Source organism: Prionailurus bengalensis, chromosome B1 (genome assembly GCF_016509475.1).
Source record: "Prionailurus bengalensis isolate Pbe53 chromosome B1, Fcat_Pben_1.1_paternal_pri, whole genome shotgun sequence".
Classification (NCBI taxonomy): domain Eukaryota; kingdom Metazoa; phylum Chordata; class Mammalia; order Carnivora; family Felidae; genus Prionailurus; species Prionailurus bengalensis.
Genome location: NC_057344.1, coordinates 32,707,501 through 32,733,260, shown reverse-complemented (window position 1 = coordinate 32,733,260; position 25,760 = coordinate 32,707,501). Strand labels below are relative to the sequence as shown.

Here is a 25,760-nt window from a genome sequence, read left to right as displayed (position 1 = left end):
AGCCATCCACTAAGCTAGCAGTAAAGGAGAAAGATAGAGTCAATCCGTTCATTGAATAAATATTTATTGAACTCTTACTTTGTGCCTTGTTATATTATAGGCATGGGGGCACGGTCCAGAGCAACCCAAATCCTTGAAATAATGGAGCTTATATACTAGCTTGGAAACACACACAAAATGTAAGTGAGACATTTAATATGTCAGACGGCCTAGAACAATGCCTCACGCCGTGTAGACGCTCCATAAGTATCAAGGAGAAGACGTCAGGGAAGGTGAATAGAGAGGCAGGTGATGGGGGTGGAGCTACAATTTTAAATGGAGTGAATAGGAAGGGTGTCAGTAAGGAAATGACACTTGAGCAAAAACCTGAAAGAAGAGAGGGAATAAGGCAGGTAACCGTCAAGAGATGAGATGGGGTACCAGGCAGTGAGGACAGCAGGTTCGGAAGCCTTGAGCCTGGAAGCACATGACCAAGAGGACAAGTAGAGAATGGGGGCAGATGGCTCGGGTACCGGATCGCAGAGGGCCTGTCCCATCTTTATACGTTCTTTGTGAAAGTCTGGTTTCGGCCATACTCCGTGTGAGGGAAATTTGGAACATCCGAAAGATGCAAGTCAACAATCTGATGCATGGATCCAGAACTCAACGGCAAGTTCCCGGCTGGAGATAAAGTTGGTGGGTTATTTGCACCTGGATGAGGTAGCGTAGGGAAAGAGAAGGGGGCACCAAGGGGAGAGGGTCTAGGGAGGAGCCTCTCAGTAGGTTCTAGTCTTAAATCGGCCCTCAGTCTCGGCACTCGAGTCCTGGTAAGGCAGTGGTACCTGCCATACTTGTGTGTGACTGCTGTGTCACGTGACGTAACGGACGTGGGTCGGTGGGCCAGCCAAAAGACTAGACTTTCCAGTTGAGACATCGGGGTCCAGATCATCGGCTGGGTGACTCTGTGATGTCGGCCAAATCCTATGACCTCCGCCTTTTCTGATGTGTAAATTGGGGAAATACTGCCCACTCCACAGGGCCGTTTTCAGAAGGACATAAATAGCACATGGGAGTGCTTTACACGCCGTCAAGTGGTTTGTGGATGCTCCGTGTTATCAAAGGTGCTGGAAAATATAAATGCCTCCTCAGTGATCTAACCTACGTGCCCTTCTGGCTTCCGGACTATTTCCCCAAACTCAGACTGTCTGAAATTGTGTTGTCCGCTTCCCCCCAAGCCCAGCCCGGTCCCCTTCGTCCCCGTTTTCTGTCAGCGGCACATGCTCTTCCTGCTCCCGGGCCAGGCATCCCCGAATCCTCCTTGATTCTCCCCATCTGCTGGCCCTTCACCAAACACCGGAGTCAAACACCAGATCTCGTAGCTTCTCCTTCTCCCACTCAGTCCTGCCTAGGATTCCTGCAGCTGAACGTGCACTCCACTGCTCAGACGAGCCTGTCCAGACTGCTTCTGTCATCCTGTCACTCCCTCCATGCAGAACCTCCAGTACGTTCCCTGGGCCTTCGGAACTTGTGCCTGCCTTTCACTGGTCTGGCTCATCCACGCTTATTTCTTCTACCCCGGTTCCATCCTGTCTGCCCCGTGGCCTTATCCTTCTGTTCACTTACCGTGCCTGTTTTGGTTGTCCAGCCCTTCTGTTTTCCTCTCCTTACCCTATCTGTCCACCTGGCCCCGGTCAATCTCAACGTCGTCCCTGAAGCCCTCCCTTGCAATCCGTTCTGGTCCGTGCTGACCTTGTGCTTGTCTGCCCCCGTTCACCTTTGTTGCCCACATCCCACACTTAGTGCCACCCTGTGCTCAGCTTCCTTGCCTGCCGCCGCTTTGCCTGAACGATGGCATTTCACGAGGCAGGAATTAGTCACACAAATCTGTCCCGGCTTGGAAAAACCTTCATCATCCCCTCCCAAAGATCTGGCAATTTCGACTGCCATCAGCATTTATCCTACAAGATACATTGCCCTCAAGTTACTTGTATCCACTGTCATATTTACTTGTTTTCTGTTTCTGCCGGAAGCTGAGTTTTGTGAGAGTGGGGGCATCATCATATCCCTCGTGTCTTAGCGTGTCCACTGTGTTTGTCCAATGCGTGTTGGTTATGTGAATGGGCAAGGAAATTCTAAAAGCGATTTTCCCGGACAGTATGGGCCCCAGTTTTAGTTAAAAATGGCTCATGTTGGGGCGCCTGGGTGGCGCAGTCGGTTAAGCGTCCGACTTCAGCCAGGTCACGATCTCGCGGTCCGGGAGTTCGAGCCCCGCGTCGGGCTCTGGGCTGATGGCTCGGAGCCTGGAGCCTGTTTCTGACTCTGTGTCTCCCTCTCTCTCTGCCCCTCCCCCGTTCAGGCTCTGTCTCTCTCTGTCCCAAAAATAAATAAACGTTGAAAAAAAAAAAATTAAAAAAAAAAATGGCTCATGTCTGGGCTGCCAATGCTAAGTACTCATCTGTGTTGAGCAGGCGAGCAGAAACCTTCAAACCGTGGCTGCGTTAGAACTTAACTTGGGCGACATCAGCCGTGCATCAGATTACTCCTAAGCCTGAGACTTAGGAAACTTCTTTCTTTAAAAAAAAAAAAAAAAAAAAAAAAAAAAAGCCCAATTTTATTAATTTTGCTAAACAGAAGAAGAATGTAGGTTAGAACGGAGAGAACAGTATTTAGTGCGGTTATTTTCCTTGAGACGTTGACATTGGCCTCCACGGTGGTTTTCGGGAGAATCTAGGGACTGCTCTACAGCATTCCTGTTCTTCCCAAGTGAAAGTTTGTTGTGTTGACTCTCTACATGCATTCCCGTCCTGTATGTCAGTGCCACTCCAAGCGCCGGTCCACAGACCGTTACTGGATCTTGATGGGAGGAGGGATTGCCTGGGAAGAAATCGCTGCCCTTCCTTCCTTCATTGAGAATGTCTTGCTATGGGGAAAAAAAAAAAAAATCCGCTAAATTCAACACTGTGCCCGGTGACATCACAGATCCATATCAGGGCACAAGCCCCTCATTGCCTTGTGGCTGAGTGCAGAGCACTCCTCTGGTCTGTGGTCGTTGGGCCACACTGCGAGAAGCACTGCGGAAGCAGCTTTATGCCCTTGACCTTAATGCCCAAATCACCCGTGAGCTCTTGCCGGATAGGATGGTTGGTGCAGGGCGCGCAGTGAGTATTCAGTGAGAACTTGATGGCGCTTTGTCTGGGAGGGCATTGCTTCCTCAGCACCGGGCTCTCCAGGGCTCCTTCACGCTTCATATTTAACTACCCGCCTTGCTGTCTCTGACCTGCAGAACAAAATCTTTATCTATCGGGGGAAGGAATACGAGAGGCGAGAAGACTTCAGCCTGAGGTTGCTGACGCAGTTCCCCAATGCCGAGAAGATGACCAGCACCACGCCCCCGGGAGAGGAAATCAAGTCGTCCCCAAAACAGTGTATCCTTGCCTTGGGGAGGCCCGGCCCGGCCCGGCCACAGAAGCTAAGGGTTCGGTCCCCCGACCACTCGTTTAACCATTCTGACTCAGCCTCCCATTCTGTGTCAAAGCTTTGGGGCCCTAATGTCCTTAGCTCATGGTTATGAAGTAGAGGAGAGAGATGGTAAGCAGATCTTGAATAGGAAAGGATGTTTTAGAGCCAAATGGAGAGCTTGAGGACAGAGCGTTCCTGCTCAGAATCCTGGATCCTGGATAAAGACGCCTGGCATTTGTAACATGCAATGACTTACTGAAAAATTAATTACATGCTTTCTTTTTTTTTTTAAGATGTGTTTGTTTTTGAGAGGGAGAGAGACAGAGTGTAACTGGGAGAGGGGCAGAGAGAGGAAGACACAGAATCCGAAGCAGGCTCCAGGCTCTGAGCTGTCAGCACAGAGCCCGACACAGGACTTGAACCCACGACCCACGAGGAGCCACCCAGGCACCCCTATTACATGCTTTCTTATACATAAGTAAATAAGCGAGCTCCATGACAAAATTAGTTTTGAAGCCTTTTCATGTGTTTTGTACTAAAATAAAGATGTTCTAAAATTGAACAGTATTCAGAATAAAGAGAGGTAGGTAAGACAGAGCCGGTGTGGCATGGTAGATAAAAAAAAAAACAGTCTCTGGAGCCTCAGTGCCTGGGTTCGAGTCTCCGCTCTATCATGTACTATGTCTCTTAAGGGCAAGTTCCTTAATGTTCTATGCTCCTTAGTTTTCCCATCTTTAAAATGGGGATGGTGTTCATTCTTTCTCATGGAATTTTTGTAAAGGTGGAGCAAATATATGTCAAAGATTACTAACAATGCCTGGTATTAATACAAATTCAATAGATATTGCCTATTATCATAGGTACCGGTGTAGAGAGATTCACGATAATAACAGACCAATAGACAGACGTTTAAGAGAACAGCGACCCGTTAACACACAGTAGGTGCTTGGAAAAAGACTAGTCTTTGAGGATAAATCCTTGTTTGGGTTATGAGGGTTCAGAAAACCACCGAGCTGCCTCTGTGGTGTGGGAATGAAAAGAGGTCTTCCAAGAACTGAATTCCTGTCGCTTGGCCCCCGGCCCTTCCTGCGTATTCACTAGACCTTGTCGAAACTTCTTCGTTCCTCCAGGTCTTGCTTTCTCATACGAGGTGTGAGTCTGTTTTCCCTAAATACCTAGTAGCGCTTCTGTGAGGATCCAAATAGAAAGGAGATCATTAAAACGCTCTGTCAGCTAGACCGGTGTGAGGCCCAGCCCGGTGGTGCTCAGATTTTCTCATGCGTGAGGATCGCCACGGAGAGATTCTCACTCAGCAGTTGTGAATTGTTTTTTCTTTTGTTTTTTTTTTTTTTACTGCTTATTTACCTTGGAGAGAGAGAGAGCGTGCGTGTGTAAGTGGGGGACCGTGAATCCGAAGCCAGGCTCTGCTGCACTGACGGTGGTGAGCCCAATGTAGGGCTTGAACTCACGAGCTAGGAGATCATGACCCGAGTCAAAGTTGGATACTCAACGCCCGGAGCCACTCAGGCGCCCCTCAGCAGCTGTGAATTCTTATTTTTTATTTTTTTTTTAATTAACGTTTATTTATTTTTGAGACAGAGAGAGACAGAGCATGAACGGGGGAGGGGCAGAGAGAGAGGGAGACACAGAATCAGAAGCAGGCTCCAGGCTCTGAGCCATCAACCCAGAGCCCGACGCAGGGCTCGAACTCACGGACCGCGAGATCGTGACCTGAGCTGAAGTCAGACGCTTAACCGACTGAGCCACCCAGGCGCCCCAGCAGCTGTGAATTCTAATTCTGTATTCTGAGTACGTGTCCTGGTGCCAGGGTCTAGAGACTTCACCCAGAAATCCTGGAAGTCACTGGTCTGTCCGGACGCATGGCCTGAAACTCCAGTTTAAATGCTGCAGATTTTGAAACAGTAGATCTGCACTGGCAAGGGCCAGAAATAAAAGGTTATTACTAATTCAGACTATCAAGTCAGAGACTCAGGTCTCACCCCCGAGCTGGCTTGGAAGCCTGACTTTACCATTTACCAGTTACGTGCTCTGGCTCATCTCGGAGCCTCAGATACCTCATCTGTAAAAGATTTATCACATCCACCTGTTAGTTGTGTTTTATTAGAGGTAACGTATGGAAAGCCTACTTCGGGGCGCCTGGGCGGCTCAGTCAGTTAAGTCCTACTCTTGATTTCAGTTCAGGTCATGATCTTGTGGTTTGTGAGACTGAGCCCTGCGTCAGGCCCTGCACTGACAGCACGGAGCCTGCTTGGGATTCTGTCTTCCTGTCCCTCTCTCTCTGCCTCTCCCCCTTTCCCCCTCCCTCACAAGGAAGGGAGGGAGGGAGGGAGGGAGGAAGGAAGGAAGGAAGGAAGGAAGGAAGAAAGAAAGGAAGGAAGGAAAAAAAAAAGGAAAGACAGAAAATCTACATCAGTCCCCAGCTATGGCCCTCAATAAACAAGTGCTATCCAAAGATCCCAGAAATTCCTATTGCACAGGCTCTGGAGTCTGGCTGTTTCAGAGGCATGCTTGTCGAAAAGAAATTATTTAAAACTGCGTCTAATCCCCCCCGCCCCGATATTTCATTGATGCCTATTTTCCTATGGCAAGGTTGTTTTGCCAGGTGTCTGACCAAAAAATGTCCTAGGATTGTGGCTTAATCAGGCATTTTGATAATACATAAGGAAACCCTGTTTTCCGTGCGGTCCTGAAATTCAGTGAAAAAGAGTAATTAATGCAGGTACCATGTCCCATCTGTAAAGCCGGGGGGTGGGGGGGACAAGCAGTCCTTTCTGCCTGTGACAGCTTCATGGCCCAGCCCCTTTTCCTTAATGAGCTCGTCAGACATGCAGTGTTTCACCGTAAAGCCCGTGATGAGCCTGCCTCCCAGCTACAAGGACAAACCAGTTCCAGAGCAGATCTTAAAGTAAGGAGGGGCTCTTTTGGTTTGTTTTTAGAAGCATTTTTTTTTCTCTGACACACTTGCTCTAGAAGTACCTCAACACCAAAGCCTTGAGCTCATTACAGTTTGGAAAACCTTCTGTTGTCTTAAACCCCTGGAGCTGCTCTAACAGGATACCACAGACTGGGTGGCTTATAAACAACAGACATTCACTGCTCACAGTTCTGGAGGCTGGGGAGTCCAAGGTCAAGGCTCCAGCAGATCTGGTGTCTGGTGAGGACCTGCTTCCTGGTTCATAGACATCGACTTCTTGCTGTGTCCTCACGTGGCAGAAAGGGTGATGGATCTCTCGGGTCTCTTACAAGGGCGCTCATCCCATTCAAGAGGGTAGAACATAAGCACTTTACCACGGAGGCTACTTCCTGATACCATCACGTGGTGGGGGGGTGGGGGGGGTGGGGGGGTGTTAGGGTGTTAGGATTTCAACATATGCACTTGGGGGGAACCCAAGTGTTCAGACCACAGCAACTCTTTATTTTCAGTATAAAATATGAGCTTGGTAACTCGAAGGGATTTGGGGCAGGTGGGGTGGGGGTTGGGGTTTTTTTTAGGCAGCGGGAGATCAGGAATTTCACTGTTAGGTTTTGGATCTCCTGGATCCCAATTCCACCCGGAAGCACTCACTTAGGAGTGGCTGACCTCACCTTGCCTGGTGGGTTCCCCAGTGATCACAGGTCCCGGTCTTTTCCCTCAGAAGCTAAAATATTAGAAGGATTGCTAGAACTGTGACAAAACTATTACAAATGCGATCACAAGCGTGGATATAAGGACATACGCCTTTTTAAATGGCGAGCTGTGGAATGGATCCGTAAATGAGAAAATTAAGATGTGCAATAAAATGTGCACCCCCTCCCGCCTTCCTTGTGAAGACTGTGTCTGTTTTGAGATCGCTTAGGGGGTAAGACTCGGTCTGTGGAAGACGCGGCCCAGGGCTTATTTGACGTTTGCTCAAGGAGCGCTTGTTCTAAGAGAAACTCCGGCGTTGTGGCGATGTCTCTCTCTCCCCAGCTACTACAGAGCCAATGAAGTACAACAATTCCAGTATTCCCGGCCATTCCGGAAAGGAGAAAAGGATCCAGATAATGAATTTGCTGTGAGTCCACCCGCTTTGCCCTCTAAAACAAGGTCAAGTGGCCATCCAAATGGAGGCTTTCCACCTGACCGACACCGACAGCAGAAACGATGGCGGCACGAGGGGTAGAGGTTCTACGTGCTTACTGCATAGACAGCAGGCCAGCTCAGTGGAAAGCTCTAGACTGGCACCCATCCAAAAAAAGGGGCTCTACTGTGGGGCTCCGATGTTGCGTTGAGTACGATTGGAGCAAGTCACGCCTCTTTGGACCTCACATTTCCCCTCTAGAACGTGAGAGGGCCCAAGTAGATGATCCTTTGCAGCTTTAAACATTTTGATGCCCATTCACTAAGGAAGCATTTGAGAACAGAATCTCACTGAACTCAACCCTGGCCATTTTGGCCTGGGAACTGACCCTTCCTATTGTCTTTCCTTCCACCAGACCATGTGGATCGAAAGGACCACGTATACGACTGCGTATACCTTTCCTGGCATCCTCAAGTGGTTTGAAGTCAAACAGATTTCAACGGTGAGTCACTTGGAATTGGAATTCAGAAAATTCTTTTGTGTCTCCAAATATAATAAGGGCCTTTGTTAAGGGCCCCTCCGGTTCTCACGAGGCTGGCCAGCCTCCTCTGGCCAACTTTGTTTTCCAAAAGAGAAATAAAAGGCATGCTTGTGTAATAGAACTCCTCTGTAAAACTGATGTTACAAACCAACCCTAAAGGTTACTCACAGTGAATGACTCTTTTATGACCAAATGAGTCTTGTCTCCTCATAATCCCACCAAGCGCCCCAAACCATTTTCAGAACGTCTCCTTGGAGTTTCCTGCCAATCAGATTCTTCTCTCCCAAAACATTTCCTCTTCTTTCATTCGTGGCTGATCACATCTACCAGTCCCCGCACGCTCTCCCTTCTCCAGCACTCCCAAAGCTGACCCTTTTACCTTCTTAATATTTATTAAATCTGTTTGTTTGTTTGTTTGTTTGTTTTCCAGCTCTCCTAATGTACCCTGTTTTAGTCCCTCATTCATCTCTGGTGGATGCCACGGAAAAAGCCCCCTCATTGGCCCCCTGCTTGGGCCTTCACAGGCTTGTTTTCCACACTGTCTCAGGGTGTGAGTTTCCATAGTGGAAAGCTGAGCGTATCATTCTCATGCTCAAAACCTTGCCATGGCTCCCCAGTGCCTAGAGCATAAAGCCCCTGCTCCTTAGGACACACATGCAGAATCTTTGTGACTCGGTTCTGCCACCTCATCTCTTCAGGAATCTTCTGGAACGAAACTGCTCATTCCGTGCTATTTCAACCCTCCTTGATGATGCAGCGTTTTCTCTGCCCAAAGTGCTCCTTCTCAACCTAACTAACTCCCACTGAAATTCAGTTAGGTACCTGCTTCGCCAGGAAGCCATCTCTGAAACTCCCAGTTGGGATTAGATGCCCTTTCTCTGTGCCCCGTTGCAACCCGGGTTTCTTTCTTTACATTTTTTTTTAACGTTTATTTATTATTGAGAGACAGAGCATGAGCACGGGAGGGGCAGAGAGAGAGGAAGACACAGACTCTGAAGCAGGCTCCAGGCTCCGAGCTGTCGGCACAGAGCCCGACGCGGGGCTCGAACTCACAAACCACAAGATCATGACCTGAGCCAAAGTCGGACGCTTAACCGACTGAGCCACCCAGGCGCCCCAACCCGGGTTTATTTCTAACAAGTTACTACCGTGCTTACATGTCTTGAGACGCCACTAAAACCGTGGGCTCCTCCCCGCCATGAATTCTGTCTTAATCACTTTTGTAACTGTAGAGCATAGCCCGGTACTTGGCATGAAATACACTTTGCGGAAATGTATCCTGAACAAATCTGAACGGAAATCCGATGTCTTCCGTGCCACTAGTAATAATATCGCTATCCCTCAAGTGTGAATATGATTTTTGGACAGAGACTTTTGGAATCAGGCTGTGGTAGGAGGTCATTTGTCTGGCAGTGGCTAAAATGAAGAACGCGGGTTTTCTTGAAACCTGGCTTTGAACACTTGCCCACAGGAATTGCTTGAACCTATATTGAATCTTATTTCAATTTCGTCCCAGATTCAGCTTGGATACTCTTTTTTAATTTTAATGTTTATTTTGAGACAGAAAGAGCACGTGTGAGCAGGAGGGACAGAGGGAGGGAGAGAGAGAGAACCCCAAGTGGGCTTTGCACGATTAGCACGGAGCCCGGGGGCGGGGCTCGATCTCACAAACCATGAGATCGTGACCTGAGCCAAAATCAAGAATCAGACGCTTAACGGAGCCACCCAGGTGACCCCAGCTTGGATATTCTAATACATCCCATTATTTCTGGCTGCTTCTGACCACAGAACCCATACTAAGGTGACTTAGGTATGGTTTGAATGTGTGGCTTCCAAAACTTACCTTTGCTTGTGGCAGAAACATCGAGCCCCTTGCCAGTGAACTTTTGGGACGTTGCAGAAGTATCTTGGACCAGATATGCTGCTACTGTCTTGTCACTTATCTTCTCAGAAATACCTGAGGAAGCTTTGCCTAAAAGGCCATCATTATTACATCTACCTTCCCCCCCCCCCCCCCCCCCCCCCCCCAGATTTCTGGTAGACCTTTTGCCCCGAGAAATGATCACTACTATAGCTCTAATGTTTAGGTCATCTTTGTACTTTCTAAGGACATTTTAAGTAGTTTACTTCACAACTTAGCAAGACCATTTCAAGTTAAGTGTGGGATCCAAATAGACATAACCTTGACAAGCACAACTTTACTGTTTGATAGCCTGGTGAGAATTTTAAACCCTTTAAAAAGAACACTTAGGGGGCGCCTGGGTGACTCAGTGAGTTAAGCATCTGTCTCTTGATTCCAGCTCAAGACATGACCTCACAGTCCGTGAGTTCGAGTCCCACATCAGGCTCTGCCCTGAGCACACGGAGCCTGCTTGGGATTCTCTCTCCCTCTCTCTCTGTCCCCAGCCTCTCAAAATAAATAAATAAATACTTTTAAAAATAAAATGAGAGGAACACTTAGGATTTTTTCAAAACTTGCTGTGAATTCACAAAATGCCCTTTCACTCCCTTGTCCACTATCGCAGGAGGAAATCAGTCCCCTGGAGAATGCCATAGAAACCATGGAACTCACCAATGAGAAGATCAGCAACTGTGTTCAACAACACGCCTGGGACCGGACCCTCTCTGTGCATCCTCTCTCCATGCTGCTCAGTGGCATCGTAGACCCGGCTGTCATGGGGGGATACTCCAACTATGAAAAGGTGGGCTGGGCCCTGGAATCCCCACTGAATCCCATGTCATTCCGTGCCTCTCGCCCTGTGGCCCTGTGAGGCTGGTGCATTAGTTTCTTACGACTTGGCTGAGAGAGTTTTCACTGTGCCTTCTTTACGAATGAGCAAATGAAATTAATGAAAAGCTGATCCCTGACCTCACACCTCCTAGAGATCCTCAGCAGCTCAGGCAGGGTTGGGCCACTGCCTGATAAAGAGTCACTGACAGATCAATCTAATATACCATCTCTGGTTGATTTACCTGTTGTTCCCTCTCCCTTTCTCCACCGAGAAGTAGAAGCTTACAGGCGGCCCCAGAGGTAAAGATGCTCTGGAACTGAAGAAGCACCCGTGGGAAAGGCAGAACTGTGCTCTCTCTAAAATTGGCTTCTAGGGGCACCTGGGTGGCTCAGTCGGTTAAGCGTCCGACTTCGGCTCAGGTCATGATCTCACAGCTCATGGGTTGGAGCCCTGCTTCAGGAACTGTGCTGACAGCTCAGACCCTGGAGCCTGCTTTGGATTCTGTGTCTCCCTCTCTGCCTCTCCCCCACCCACCCTCTGTCTCTGTCTCTGTCTCTCTCTCTAAAATAAACATTAAAAAAAATTGTGTTTAACGGAGTTAATGTAGCCAACATGTAAAAAAACATGCAATTAATGGAGGCAAGATTTTTAATTATTCACTATGTGTCCAGTGGCTAAGTAACTTTGGAGTCCTCTCGCTGAATATAAACAAACATTTGGCTACTACACTCCTGTGGAGTAGCCGGGAGAGTGAGTGGAAAGAAAAGGAGATGAACGGGAAGGGCGAGTGGTTATTAGGTGGGCTGATTCTGTTATTTCCATTTATACACAATGTCCTGAGAAGACCAGGGGCTTTAGAATCAGTCACTCCTGTGACCCAATCCCGGCTTCCCATTGGCCACCATGTGCTCTCGGATGAGATACGTCACCTCTTTGAGCCCCAACCTTCGTACCTCTTTGAGCCCCAAGCTTCGTACCCCAAGCAAATGAGGAAAATGCCTACCACACAGAAGCGGCTGGACGCTTATCTTGTATGTAAGGAACATCGCAGAACACTAGCCTTATAGTTGAGGCTTGATCGGTGTTGACTTCTTCCTCTCGCCCGTCTGCCTGGAGACAAAGGTGATCTGAACGGGCAGTGCTCTGCGGCTGTTGCTATAACAATCTTCTTTTTTCTCCTTTCCCTTCAACCTTTCAGCCTTCAGAATCACTACGCTTAGCAGCTGGGAAAGACCCAACACCAGAGATCAGTTCTTGTTTGCCCGTGCTTAGTGTTGATAATAACCTCCAGTGTTACCATGGAATTCAGTACAAAACTAGGATCCAGAATATAATCCTTTTTTTTTTATATGTAGCGTTGTAAGGATTGTGGTGGGTTTTTGTGTCCTGTAAACTATCTAGTACTAATTTCGATGTGTTTTTCCAAGTGTTGTTGTTTTTTTTTTACAGAATGGCCCTGTTCGAATTCAAATTCGTATATGCCAGTAATCTGTGAATAGTATGTAATTTCCTATGAAGTTTTTTCCAATGTCAGAGACTTCTAATTTAAAAAAATTTTTAAAGGGGAAGTTGGGTACGTACACAGACAGATTTCAAGACTTTTAAAAATACTAAATTGCACTTTTGATTAATATGGTGTGCGTTTGTATGTTTTGAAGCGTAAGAAAAAAAGGTAAATTCCTTGATCGCCATGACCCCCACGGCAATTAATTGGGGAATCTATCATCACCTACCAATACAGGTGACCTATCTTAAAGCAGCCCATTAGTCACTGCCGGAATTCATCAGCCCTTTTCTCTCGCAAGGCAGGACTCTTCGAAAAAACCCTGAATTTCAGGGCACTCTGCGGCAGTGGTCCTTGACTCAACCAATGTTCTGGGAATCTCAGTGCCTTTTATCTTACATCAAAAAATCGTTTTTAACTTTTGAAGATTCAAACTGCTTCTGTTTGGAGGGTGAAAGTGGATGAAGATTAAAGCCATACTACTTTTTCATTCATTTCTCCCTAACTATGAATCCGGCTAACAGCGTGTGTCCTCCAGATGTGCTGTCCTGCTTCCTGTTTGTGATACTCAGCCTGCATATATTTATAGCCCTTGTGGTGTTAGTTTGCTAGGGCCACTGGGACAAAGGCACAAACAGGGTGACTCCAAACACAGTCCCGGAGCCCAGTAACCTGAAATCCAGCATCAGCACGGTTGGTGCCTTCTGAGGGCTGTGAGGAAGGATCTGTTCCCTGCCTCTCTCCTAGCTTCTTTTCTTAAAAAAAAATGTTAAATGTTTTATTTATTATTTTTGAGAGAGAGCGAGAAGTGGGGCAGGGGCAGAGAGAGAAGGAGACACAGAATCGGAAGCAGGCTCCAGGCTCTGAGCTGTCAGCACAGAGCCCAACGCGGGGCTTGAACCCATGAACCGTGAGATCATGACCTGAGCCGAAGTTGGACGCTCCACCGACTGAGCCACCCAGGCGCCCCAGCCTCTCTCCTAGCTTCTGAGGGGTTGCTGGCAACCTTTGGCACCCCTTATCCCTCTTCACACAGCGTTCTCCCAGTGTCCAACCTTCCCCTTTCTATAAGGGCATCAGATACGTGGAATCGATGGTTTGTCTTACTCCACTGTGACTCCACTCTGACACTCCATGGTGACCATAACTACACCTGCAATAATCCCGTTTCTAACTAAGGTCACATTCTGAGGTACCGGGGCTAGGACTTCAACATATGAATTGGGGCGGGGAGGAAGCCAGTAACATCCCATAAGATGTTAAGATCCCATAACATCTTCACGCAAGGTTGAATTTGAACATGCTCTGTGTTCCATACCAAATGGGCTGGTCGCTGATCACTTTTTTTTTTGCTGTTTTGTTGTTTTTTTTTTTTTTAACTGTATCCTGTAGTTTCAGGAGCTCTTGAGTCTACCTACGGGTTGAGGTGACTTCCATAGTATTGGAACAGAAGAGTGAGGGGAACTTTGAGGGTTGGTCTTTGAAAGCACTCTCAAAAATGATGGCTATGGTACAAGGAAAAAAAATGTTTTCCTGTTTTGACTTTGTTAGAAATGTTCACCACAGGCTTTTTAATTTTTTTCCTCATTCTGTCTTACTTGCTTTATTTTATTTCTTAGTGTTTTCTTTATTTATTTGAGAGAGAGAGAGAAAGTGCAAGCAGGGGACGGGCCCAGGGAGAGGGGGACAGAAGTTTCGAAGCAGACTCTGCACTGTGAGCGCAGAGCCAGATGTGGGGCTCGAACCCATGAACCGCAAGATCATGACCTGAGCCCGAGTCAGACGCCTAACCAACCGAGCCACCCAGGCACCCCAATTTTGTCTTTAAAAATGGTCTCTTCTGTAACACCTACGATTATAGTTTGAGTTTGGGTTTTGTTTCACTATTAGAGGGACTTAGCCCTTGGGACCACGAATGTTGCTTGACAGTGTTACATGTGACATGGTTTTGACGTATAATAAGACGCAACGCAAACTGCATTTACTATTTACGAGACATTTTTGTGTGCATTTAATATTTACGAAACATTGTCCTCAAAAGAGCCTTCTGGATCGATGAGAACTAAGAAGGTGTGGATATTAATCTTCCCTCAGTATAGGGGGGGAAATGTGATACAGCTTATAGCAGCAGGAAAACTATCAGGCATATCCAGCCTGTTAGTTTTTTGCTTTTTCCTTTATAATATCCGTGCACTTAATCTACTGAACAGCCTTCAGATATTGGCATTGGCATTGGTCCTTGGGGCAAGTTCTTTCAATGAATGCCAGTCTGCTGTGCTGCTGATTATTTGGTTTGTGCCCTTGTGTGTGTCTGGTGTTTGTTGAGAAGGTGCTTGGATTAGGCATTGCCCAATTCCAGAAAGACCGCAAAAGAGCACATACCTTTAGAACCGTCCACGGTGGCAGAAGGGCTGTCCCAGGTAAGGAAGGAGGATTGCCTTAGTCATTTCTGGTTTATCAGCTAGAACAAGACATTTGTCCCCCTTCCAGGCTCCCCTCCCCTCCCTCTAGGGTCAAATACACAGATGGGAACGTGTTCTAATTAATGCTCTCCTGTGCCCCGTTTTTAGGCTTTTTTTACGGAGAAGTACTTGCAGGAGCATCCAGAAGACCAGGAGAAGATTGAGCTGCTGAAGCGACTGATAGCATTACAGGTGTGCTCCTAGCGACATGTATGGCCAGACAGCACTCGCTCGCTCTCTCTCTGTCTCTGTCTCTGTCTCTGTCTCTACTTTAGTGACCAGTGAGAGAAAATGCAGCCATCCCATCCAGTCTAGCAGGGGCTTATCCACAGACATGCTCCCCGGCTCAGGAGGGTTTGCCTTTTCTGTCAGCCCTTCCCCAGTCACGGGCCTGCTTGTATCCTTGTGTATTTCTCTGAGCCCTTGACCCCAGGGTGGCCGGTGCCCAAGCCCTACACTGACACGTAGCTTTCTCATTCGATACGTGCTGTTCTACCAGTTTACCTGTCCACCTTCACCCCCATCCCTCCCCAGCCTTCCAATCTGAAAAAAATCCCCTTTCCTAAACCGTGTCTGCTTCCTTTCATGCCCCTTCTTCCCAGATGCCCCTGCTGACGGAGGGGATCCGCATCCACGGGGAGAAGCTGACAGAGCAGCTAAAACCACTGCATGACCGGTTGTCGTCTTGTTTCCGGGAGCTCAAGGAGAAAGTGGAAAAGCTCTATGGTGTTATAACGCTGGTAGGTTTTGTCTAAGGAGCCCGTTGACTTTCTCAGCCTCTTTACCAGTTATGATGTTGATCAGCTTTTCAGTTGCCAGATCAGTCCAAATAGCAGAGGTGTGGCAGGAAAACACGGGGCACGGGCCTGGAGAAGACGTGATGTGCTGTTGGTGACCTTCCGCAGTTGACATACTAGATAGGGGTTCTCGGACTTGAGTGATCGTCCGAACCACCTGGAAGGCTTACGAAAACACAAATTGCTGGGCCACATCTCCAGAGCTTCCGATTCAGGAGGTCTAGGGTGGGGTGCCCAAGGGTTTGCATTTCTTTCTTTCTTTTTTTAATTTTTTTTTAATGTTTATTTATTATTGAGAGACAGAGAGAGATAGAGCATGAGCAGGGGAGGGGCAGAGAGAGGAGGAGGGACAGAATCCGAAGCAGGCTCCGGGCTCTGAGCTGTCAGCCGAGAGCCAGACGTGGGGCTCTAGACTCACAAACCGCAAGACCATGACCTGCGCCGAAGTCGGACGCTTGACCTACGGAGCCACCCAGGCACCCCGAAGGTTTGGGTTTCTAACGTGTTCCCAGTGGGTGCTGATCCTGCTGGTCTGGGACCATAGTGTCCGGGCCCCTCTAATAGCATTTGGGAGCATTGCTGGTCCCAGATGCTGGTTATTACTGTCCTGTTTAGCCCAATTCTTAGTGTTTTTCCTAGTCTTTATTCCTTTTTTATTTTGACGAAAAGTTGACATTCTTCGCACCTCTGAAGGGGAGAAAGAATCATGAAGTTCATTTTGCAATGCAGATAGTTGATTTCGTCATTTGTTCCGACAGTTCTGACACATCTCTCCCCACAGTGTTTTTGTGCCCGAGAAGTTGGGTGGATTGATGCGCGCGCTCAATAAGCTTTTCTCTCTGGGGCACGTGGCTGATTCAGTCGGGAGAGCCTGCGACTCTTGGTCTTGGGATCATGAGTTCAAGCCCCACACTGGGCATAAAGATTGCTTAATAAAAAATAAATAATACCTAATTTTTCTCTGCAACAATCGACTGAATGCCTGGATCCAGCTTCATTTTTCTGCTCTTTTTAATGAGAGTTCGTTCACCTTGCTCTCTTTAACTGTCTTACTCTTGAACTCTGATTTTCCGATTCTCTTTCCTTGAATCAAAGCTCCGCATTTCTTTCCGTGTAGTCCTGTCTGCCATTCCCACACCTCCACCGCCGCTACCTTTTTCTCCTGAGCGTCTTTGTAATCATTGCTTTTAGTCCTCCAGGGGTTCGGTTGTGCCTAACTTCCTAGCCTACCACCACTTAAGAGCTTTCTTCTAGGAACATTTGTCTTTTATGTAAGTTCCAAGGGGAAGGATGTGACTTACACCTATTTAAGTCATTTTTATTAGATCCAGGCCAATATTGGCATGTACATTTGATATGGTGGCCAATTGGGGCGATCAGTCCTACTGAAGACATCTTTTAATGATAGTAAATTGATGCTCCTTTACTTAAGCAGGATTCACCATTTACATCTTAAGCGTCAGGTCTACAGCATCATCTGAAAGTTTCTATTAGGCCAGTATTTTACCTTTTTAGTGGCTGAAAGAAGATAAACTGGAGGAACTGGAGAAGCAGACAGAGGGTTTTGCTATTCTTTGGGGGTAACGAACAGCTCGGTTTTTCTTCTCACACGGCTGACAACAAATTATGGGGAATTCTTCTCTAAGTCTTAGAAACAAGGTAGATTTAACCTAATTGTGCTCACAATTAAGAATATAAGTATTTGCAGGGTGCCCGGTGGCTCCGTCAGTTAAGCATCCAACTCTGGATTTCAGCACAGGTCATGATCTCATGTTTTGTGAGTTCGAGCCCCGTGCCTGCTTCTGCACTGACAGCGCGGAGCCTGCTTCGGATCCTCTCCCTCCCTCTCATTCTCTGCCCCTCCCCTGATCAGCGCTCATTCTGCCCCCCCCCCCCCGCACCAGCCCCCCCCCCGTCTCTCTCTCTCTCTCTCTCTCTCTCTCTCAATAAATAAACTTAAAAAAAAAATAGAATATAACTATTTGCAGTATTTAACAGCTGAGGCAGCAGTGGGTGCCAGCCGATACAAATGGCACTTGTCACAAACAGATGGGGAGCTGCACCAGTTCCTATGGGCTGAATTCCAGGTCTGCTAACCACGAGATGCTCTGCGTTCCTCAGCCACCCAACTTGACTGAGCGGAAACAAAGCCGCACGGGATCCATTGTACTACCCTACATCATGTCGTCTACGCTGCGGAGATTGTCCATCACCTCGGTGACCTCCTCTGTGATTTCCACCTCTTCTAACTCATCTGATAATGCTCCTTCCAGACCGGGATCTGATGGGTAAGAGTTTGATTTTTAATTGCCAGGGGAGGCGGGGGTGGGGTGGGGGGGGAGGATTATCTCCTTACTAACCTTTGCCTTTTGTCACCAAAGGGAGACTTGGTCAATGTAGATGCATCATCCTCATGAGGGAAATAATCTGGAGTATGTGGTTATAATCCTGTATACCATTCCCGTCGCCTTCCTCATGAGGAAGATCATTATTTACATACTTTCCATGTTAATGTACATAACGATAATAGTTAAGAAAAAAAGATAATCATCACCTATAATCCTATCACATCCTATCAGCCACCCTATCACATTCTGAATTATTTTTTTTTCATATTAACTTCTAGTCATTGTTTGAGTGTCTTTCCACCTGAATCCGTTTTCAAAAGTCATCTTAAAATTTACATTTATGTTATGAATCGGCAATATCATTACATGCTATGAAACTCCAAGGCACTAGAGGGATGTGTCGGGAGGCATCACCCATCAGTCCTTAACTCCTGTCCTACCAGTACCGCTCTCCTGAGGCAAGTGGTGTTGGCCTGCAGGACCCTGGTGCCTTTCCAAGCTCTTTGGACACACACGAGCAATACCTAAATGTATGTTCTTCCCCGCACTTTCTGCTTATATTCAGTGGAAACAGAGAATTCTTTCTTTACCTTGCTCTTTTCACTTACTGTGTCTTGCAAATCCTTCTGTTTCAGAATGTAAAGAGCCTCGTCTTTTCTCTGAGCTGCAGGCATCCCGTGGTGTGTCCGCATCAGGATACATTCCACGGGTGTCTATTGATGGATGCTTAGTTGACCCCAGTCTTTCACTGTCGCGGCAGTGGGGCAGTGACTCACCTTAAAAATAATTTATTTCTCAAATACACAAGTATATCCGTGTGAGAAAAATTCCAGAAGTGAACTTGCTTTGTCGAACATCTATAGTTGCAGTTTTCAAAATTATTCCTGAACTGACTTCCGTAGACATAGACCAATTTGCAGGCCCCCCCCCAGCAACATATAAGGGCGCCCCGCCACCCCCATCTGGCCTCCAGATTGTGTATTATCAGGCGTTTTAATTTTTTGCCAGTTTGATAAGTGGAGAGTATTTTCCTGGTATAGGAGTGTGGTTTGGTTTTATTTCTCTTGTTTTGTACGAAGCTGAGTTTTTCATTTTTTAGTAGCTGTATTTTGTTTTCTGTGAACTATGGTCAAGTATTTGGGGTACACTTTTCTGTTGTGTTTTCTTCGTTCTGGGAGTTGAAATACACCTTCCAATTTCTCCTTTCTCTTTTGACTTTGTTTCTAATTTCTCATTTAGTTGTGCTGACATTTTTTATGTAGTCAAATAACTTAATGTTTGATTTTATGACTCCTGGGTTGTATATCATAATCAAAGGCCTTCCCCATTCTCAGGCTACAAAAAAATTTTTTTAAGTTTCACTATTCACCACTAAATCTGTGATTCTTTGAAATTTATTCTAGTATAAAGTGTGAGGTATGAAGTTAACTCTTTTTTTGGCTATACAGCGACCCTTTTCTCCCTATTACATTTTTTCCTCTACCGATTTGAAATGTCAACCTAGGGGCGCCTGGGTGGCGCAGTCGGTTAAGCGTCCGACTTCAGCCAGGTCACGATCTCGCGGTCCGTGAGTTCGAGCCCCGCGTCGGGCTCTGGGCTGATGGTTCAGAGCCTGGAGCCTGTTTCCGATTCTGGGTCTCCCTCTCTCTCTGCCCCTCCCCGTTCATGCTCTGTCTCTCTCTGTCCCAAAAATAAATAAACGTTGAAAAAAAAAAAAAGAAATGTCAACCTAATTAAAAAATGAAATTCCTAGATGTTCTTTAGTCTACTTGTAGACTTTGCCCCCATTTCTTTGATCTCCCTATATGTTTATGAACTAGTACTAGGTAGCTTTAATTACTGTAGATTTATTTTGTTTAAATTTTTTTTTTTCAACGTTTATTTATTTTTGGGACAGAGAGAGACAGAGCATGAACGGGGGAGGGGCAGAGAGAGAGGGAGACACAGAATTGGAAACAGGCTCCAGGCTCTGAGCCATCAGCCCAGAGCCTGATGCGGGGCTCGAACTCACGGACCGCGAGATCGTGACCTGGCTGAAGTCGGACGCTTAACCGACTGCGCCACCCAGGCGCCCCTAATTACTGTAGATTTAAAAGGCTTTTACTTTTGAATAGTCCTTTTCAGAATCTATCTAGCTAGTTTTACTCATGCTCGCTTTTGGATTAACTTGTCTAGAATCCCATGGCTATTTTTACTGAGATCATGTTAAATTTCTGGACTAACTTTGGGAGGATTGATGGCTTTTGACACTGAGCCTTTCTCGCCAAAATCATGGAAGTGCCCTTCCATACGTTCAAATTTAAAATATTTTACAGGGATGAATTTATAATTGCATTCTTTCTGTTTAAAAATACTACTTAAAAAGATTTTACTAATTATATAACTCGTATATATACACGTAGAAATTTTTCAAAGTGCGAGGAACTTAAGAGAAAAATGCTTATTATGTCATCACTCAGAAGTAACCGCCGTTAACGGTTACCTGTATAAAATTTTAAAAAGCATCTGTACATTTGATACAATTGGAGAAGCATTGTGCATACCATTGTGTGACGTGCTGCTTAATTTAATGTACATGATGAGTCTTTAACAACATTATGTATTTTAGAGTTAAATGTAAGTCCAGTTGACTCACCGTTTCATCTTAAATTTGTAATTCTGTACTGTAATAATTATACCACAAAAATACCCTGTCTAAACGGCCCCTCCCTGGAAATCACGTGTTTAATATTTCCTAAATTATCTATCCGTCCTTTTCCACTGACAGATATTATTACATAGTTGCAGTTACAGCACAGATATAGTTTGGTAAATTGCCTTTTCTCCTTTATTATTTTATTATAAGCATTTTCCATGTTGCTGTGTTATTTTATTATCATCTTCGATGGCTATTAACCATTGCGTCCCATGAATGTGCCCTAATGAATCCTCCCCCTGCTATAGAATATTTAAGCTGTATCGTTATTTCTAAACAGGTAATCATCGAAGTTCATCATAAATTTACTATGAAAACATTTAGCTTATATCAATATAAAGTGCATTTCGATTATGAAGAATTGTACCAAACACGTGTCCTTACAGCTTTCTGGTTATCTAGGATACAGTCTCCTATCACTTCTTGGCCTTTTGGTTAAGATCAAGTGTAGGATGCATTTCCAGAAGTATACATTACCTAGTCAGAGGATGCAATTCATTACAATTCTGATGTCAAACAAGTACCAATATGTAATGTCAGACGCAATAGAGTACTAGGTTATTTGCACTATTGCTAATCCTTAGCATTACTAAATATTAAATAATCCTTGATTCATTGACTTTGTCTCTTCTATGGTTTTTTTTTTTTTCACGCCATAAAGAGACACTAAGTACTTTGTGGAAAGCATAGAAGTTCTGTTCAGTAAGATTCTTTTCTTAAATAAACTGTTTCATTCAAAAAAGAAAAGGTTTGAAACAGCTGTTGAAAGTCAAATACACCATGATTGCTGATACCCTAGGGCAGTAAACAGAGAACAGGTGAGCGGGGTCCTTTTCTTGCCATGACCCAGTTTTAAGGTGGATTATTGATCTTGCCCAGATTTCCCCAGTGAGTAAGAAGTCACTGTACTGTTGTCTGACACTTATTTAGGATGTGTCTTTAAAGCAGCTCCAACTGATCCTCAACTAATGACCCCGACTCTCCCCATTACCGATGTTATGTCACAGTATTCATGAACACTTTCATGGGGATTATTGGATGTGATGTCTCTAAAGAGCCAGTTCTTTGTTGGTAAGAAGGTAGACTGTATCCATCCTGTTTGGCATATGGGAGGCTTAGGCACAGAAAGAGAATTACTTTTGGAAACCCAGCTCGTGTTAAGGGGAAGCCAGAAGATTTACACAGAAGGCCAACTACGGGCTACCTGCTTAGAGCACCAGCCGAGTGGGGGCCCCAGAACAAAATTGTTTACAAAAAATTTAATCTTTGATATTTCAGAAAAATCACTGAAGTAACCATTATAAGCAAAAAAATAACACAGACCCTGGGGGACCCCACAGTAGTTATTTTATGGTTTAGTGTGGTTCCTAATGAGGCCCTAGTGAAAACTCACATCTTTGACTGTTGGTCTAGTGACCCTCAGCCTTCAGTGTCAGTCTCTCAGGTGAAGTCATAATTGATTCCATAGAATCTGGGGTGATTGTTTTCTTTCTCCCTGACCAATTACTGTTTGAGGTGATTTTGTTTCTTTGTTTGATTTGGCTTAGTCGGTTTTAAGAATAATTAGAGTCCTGGGGTGCCTGGCTGGCTCAGTCCAAGAGCGTACAACTCTTGATCTCGGTGTCATGAGTTTGAGCCCCATGGGGGTAGAGATTACTTTAAAAAAATAAAATAAAATCTTTAAAAAAAAAAATGAACAGTAAGAGTATTTTTTGGAATTGAGTTCTATGATATTTATTTAGTACAGATTCAAGGTAAGTAATAATGAGTGGCTTCCCCTTAAATATATGAGCAGTTGGAACAATACCAAAAAATTACAAACCCATGCATGCTGTCTTAAAAAAATAATAATAATAGAAAAGGAGAGAATAATTTGAAATCAGAAAAAGAAACTGCAGTCAACAGGCATTTCCCAGTGACTCCTTACTCAGACTTCCCTGGAACTTTCTCACCCTTTACATTCACAGAGCAAGGCAAACATACTTTGCAGAAAGGTGGACTACAGATATCAAAAATTTTAAATGAGGGGCGCCTGGGTGACTTAGTTGAGCTTCCGACTCTTGATTTCGACTCAGGTCATGATCCCAGGGTCATGGGATTGAGCCCCATGTTGGCCTGCTTGGGATTCATTCTCTCTCTGTCTCTCTCCCTCTCTCCCTCTCTCTCTCTCTCTCTCTCTCTCTCTCTCTCTCTCTCGCGTGCTTTCTCTCGCTTTCTCCCTCTGTCCTCTGCCCGCCCTTTGCACACTCTCTCTCTCTAAAAAAAAATAAATAAAATTCTTATTAAAAATTTTTAAATGATTTAAGAAGCATATCAACCAAACACAGAGTGAATCCTGTTGGGGATCTTGATTCAAGCAAACCACTTCCAAAAATTTATGAGAAATGTAAACAATGGATACTTGATGAAATTAAGGAATTATTTCATTTTGTAGCACTGATGATGGGAGTGTACTTACGTTATGCAGTAAGTTCTTACCTGACTGAGGTATATACTAAAATACTTACAGATGGAATGATATGCCATCTAAGAATCGTTTCCAAATGATCCAGTGAGGGGCTCAGAATGTGACTTAGGTGAGCGTAAGAAACCAGACTGGCCATGAGTTATCATTATTGACACTGAGTGATATATACATGGGAATTTATTATATATTGTCTTTTTTATATGTTTGAAATTTTCTGTAATAAAATGTGAAAAAGTCTTTGCCCCCTCCAAATACCTTGTCTTAATATTTATATATTTAATAGCTAGTGACACTAACTTTTTTAAATTATTTGGGTTTCTGTTTTCATGAAATACCTATTTATATCCTTTGAAAATTTTTAAAAATTGGGGCGCCTGGGTGGCTCGGTCAGTTTAGCGTCCGACTTCGGCTCAGGTCATGATCTCACAGCTTGTGAGTTCGAGCCCCGCGTCAGGCTCTGTGCTGACAACTCAGAGCCTGGAGCCTGCTTCGAATTCTGCATCTCCCTCTCTCTCTGCCCTTCCCCCACTCACACTCTGTGTCTTTCTCTCTCAACAATAAAAATAAACAATAAAAAAAATATGAAAAGTTTAAAAAATTGAACTCCTATTTTTCTTTTTGGTTTATAAAAGTTTTCCTATATATTAAAGATATTTGGCATCTAAAATATGTCCAGCAAATAGTTTTAGTTGACTGATGATGCTTTTCTGCCAAATGAAAGCCTTTATTATTTTTTTTAATTATTTTATTTTATTTTAATTAATTAATTAATTTATTTATTTATTTTTTGAGACAGAGAGAGACAGAGCATGAGCGGGGAAGGGGCAGAGAGAGAGGGAAACACAGAATCCGAAGCAGGCTCCAGGCTCTAAGCTGTCAGCACAGAGCCCGACGTGGGGCTCGAACTCACAGACTGTGAGATCGTGACCTGAGCTGAAGTCGGACGCTTAACCGACTGAGCCACTCAGGCATCCCCATTATTATTTTTTTTAATACTAATAGCTCGTAGCTGTTTCTGTGTTGTCTTATTTCATACCACAGCTTTTGTGTGTGTGTGTTTTATGGACTTTATTTTTTTGGAGCTTTTTTTTTTATGATTTATTTTATTTTTTAGAGTGAGAGTACATAAGTGGGGGAGGGGGAGGGAGGAAGTCAGGGAGAGAGAGAGAGAGAGAGAGAGAGAATGAATCTTAAAGCAGGCTCCACACTTAGCACAGAGCCTAATGCAGGGCTCCATCCCAGGATCATGAGATCATGACCTGAGCTGAAATCAAGAGTGGGACTCAACCAACTGAGCCACCCAGGCGCCCCCTAGAGCCATTGTAAATTCACAGCAAGATTAAGAAGAAAGCAGAGATTTCCCAGTAAAGTGTCCTCCCACACTGGCCCAGCCCCCAATATCATCAGCATCCCCCACCAGAGTGGTATATTTGTTACCACTGAGGAATGCACACTGACACATCATAATCATCCAAAGTCCATAGTTTACCTTAGAGTTCCCTCTTGGTGTTGTAGTTCTGTGGGTTTGGACAGATGTATCATGTGTAATAACATGCGTTCACCATCGTAATATCAGACAGAATGATGTCACTGCCCTAAAAATCCTCTGTGCTCTGCCTGTTCATCCCTCCAAACTTTCTATTTTTATGGAGCAAAATCTATCAATTTTTAATCAAACCAACCCATCATAAAAGGTAAAATATCTTTTTTAACCCTGCTTGTTTTTACAGTATCCTATAGTCATTCCCTCTGTCCCTGTCTCCCCCCCAACCCCTACTCCACCGTGGGAGAGTAGGTTGCATACGTGCTGTTTTAAGAACAATCATATCGTCTTCCAGAACTACGTATGACAGTCCAGCCCATACATTGAGGAAATCTCTCATCGATACAATACTTTAAGCTCTAACCCATATTCCTGTTCTGTCAGTGGTCCCGCTAATGTCTTTTATACTTAGCAACATCTGTTACAGGATCCAATAAGGATCCCATGTTGAATTTTTTTCTTCTTTAATCTGAAGCAGATTAGCCCCTCCTTATCTTGGCTTTCACACCGTTGACATTTTTGAAGATTGCGGACGGGCCAGTTATTTTATAGGATTTCCCGTCATTTGGGAGATTGGGTTTGTCTTATTTTCCCTTGTGCTTAGGGTTCGGGTTATACATTTTTGTGTGATGTTGTTTCCTTTTTAGGTATCATATCCAGAAGCACAGTATGTCCATTTGTCCCCCATTGGTGATGTTAATTGACTGTGTATGTGATGAAGGTTTTGACCATTTTCTTTTCCATGTACAGTTACTATTTTTTTTCCCCTTTGTAGTTAATAAGTAACGTATCGGGGCACCTGGGTGGCGCAGTCGGTTAAGCGTCCGACTTCAGCCAGGTCACGATCTCGCGGTCCGTGGGTTCGAGCCCCGCGTCAGGCTCTGGGCTGATGGCTCGGAGCCTGGAGCCTGTTTCCAATTCTGTGTCTCCCTCTCTCTCTGCCCCTCCCCCGTTCATGCTCTGTCTCTCTCTGTCCCAAAAATAAATAAACGTTGAAAAAAAAAATTAAAAAAAAAAATAAGTTACATACGGGGAAATATTGTGAGACTCTCCCGTTTCTCCTCAAACTCTTGCTCTCTCTCCGTAGCATTCAATCGGGATTCTTGAATGAATTAGTTGTCACTATGGTTCTTGAAAAACCTGTCACTGTAATAAAACCATTTCAGGAGGAC

General features: G+C 45.2%; 1 protein-coding gene and 1 long non-coding RNA gene across 2 annotated transcripts in view; one reads left to right on the top strand and one right to left on the bottom strand.

The window, feature by feature from the left end:
- Positions 1 to 25,760, top strand: part of DOCK5 (dedicator of cytokinesis 5) — a 224,910-nt gene that overhangs the window by 191,855 nt on the left and 7,295 nt on the right. The window contains exons 41-48 of the mRNA XM_043561393.1: positions 3,263 to 3,404; positions 6,283 to 6,364; positions 7,409 to 7,493; positions 7,915 to 8,001; positions 10,566 to 10,742; positions 14,847 to 14,930; positions 15,341 to 15,478; positions 17,657 to 17,823. Coding sequence (XP_043417328.1) covers positions 3,263 to 3,404; positions 6,283 to 6,364; positions 7,409 to 7,493; positions 7,915 to 8,001; positions 10,566 to 10,742; positions 14,847 to 14,930; positions 15,341 to 15,478; positions 17,657 to 17,823 — 962 coding nt within the window. The remainder of the gene's footprint in view (positions 1 to 3,262; positions 3,405 to 6,282; positions 6,365 to 7,408; positions 7,494 to 7,914; positions 8,002 to 10,565; positions 10,743 to 14,846; positions 14,931 to 15,340; positions 15,479 to 17,656; positions 17,824 to 25,760) is intronic.
- Positions 19,323 to 19,720, bottom strand: LOC122472140. Its single transcript, XR_006294371.1, has 2 exons — positions 19,613 to 19,720; positions 19,323 to 19,383 (listed from the first exon to the last, which is right to left on the bottom strand). It is a non-coding gene; the product is annotated as an uncharacterized LOC122472140 (long non-coding RNA).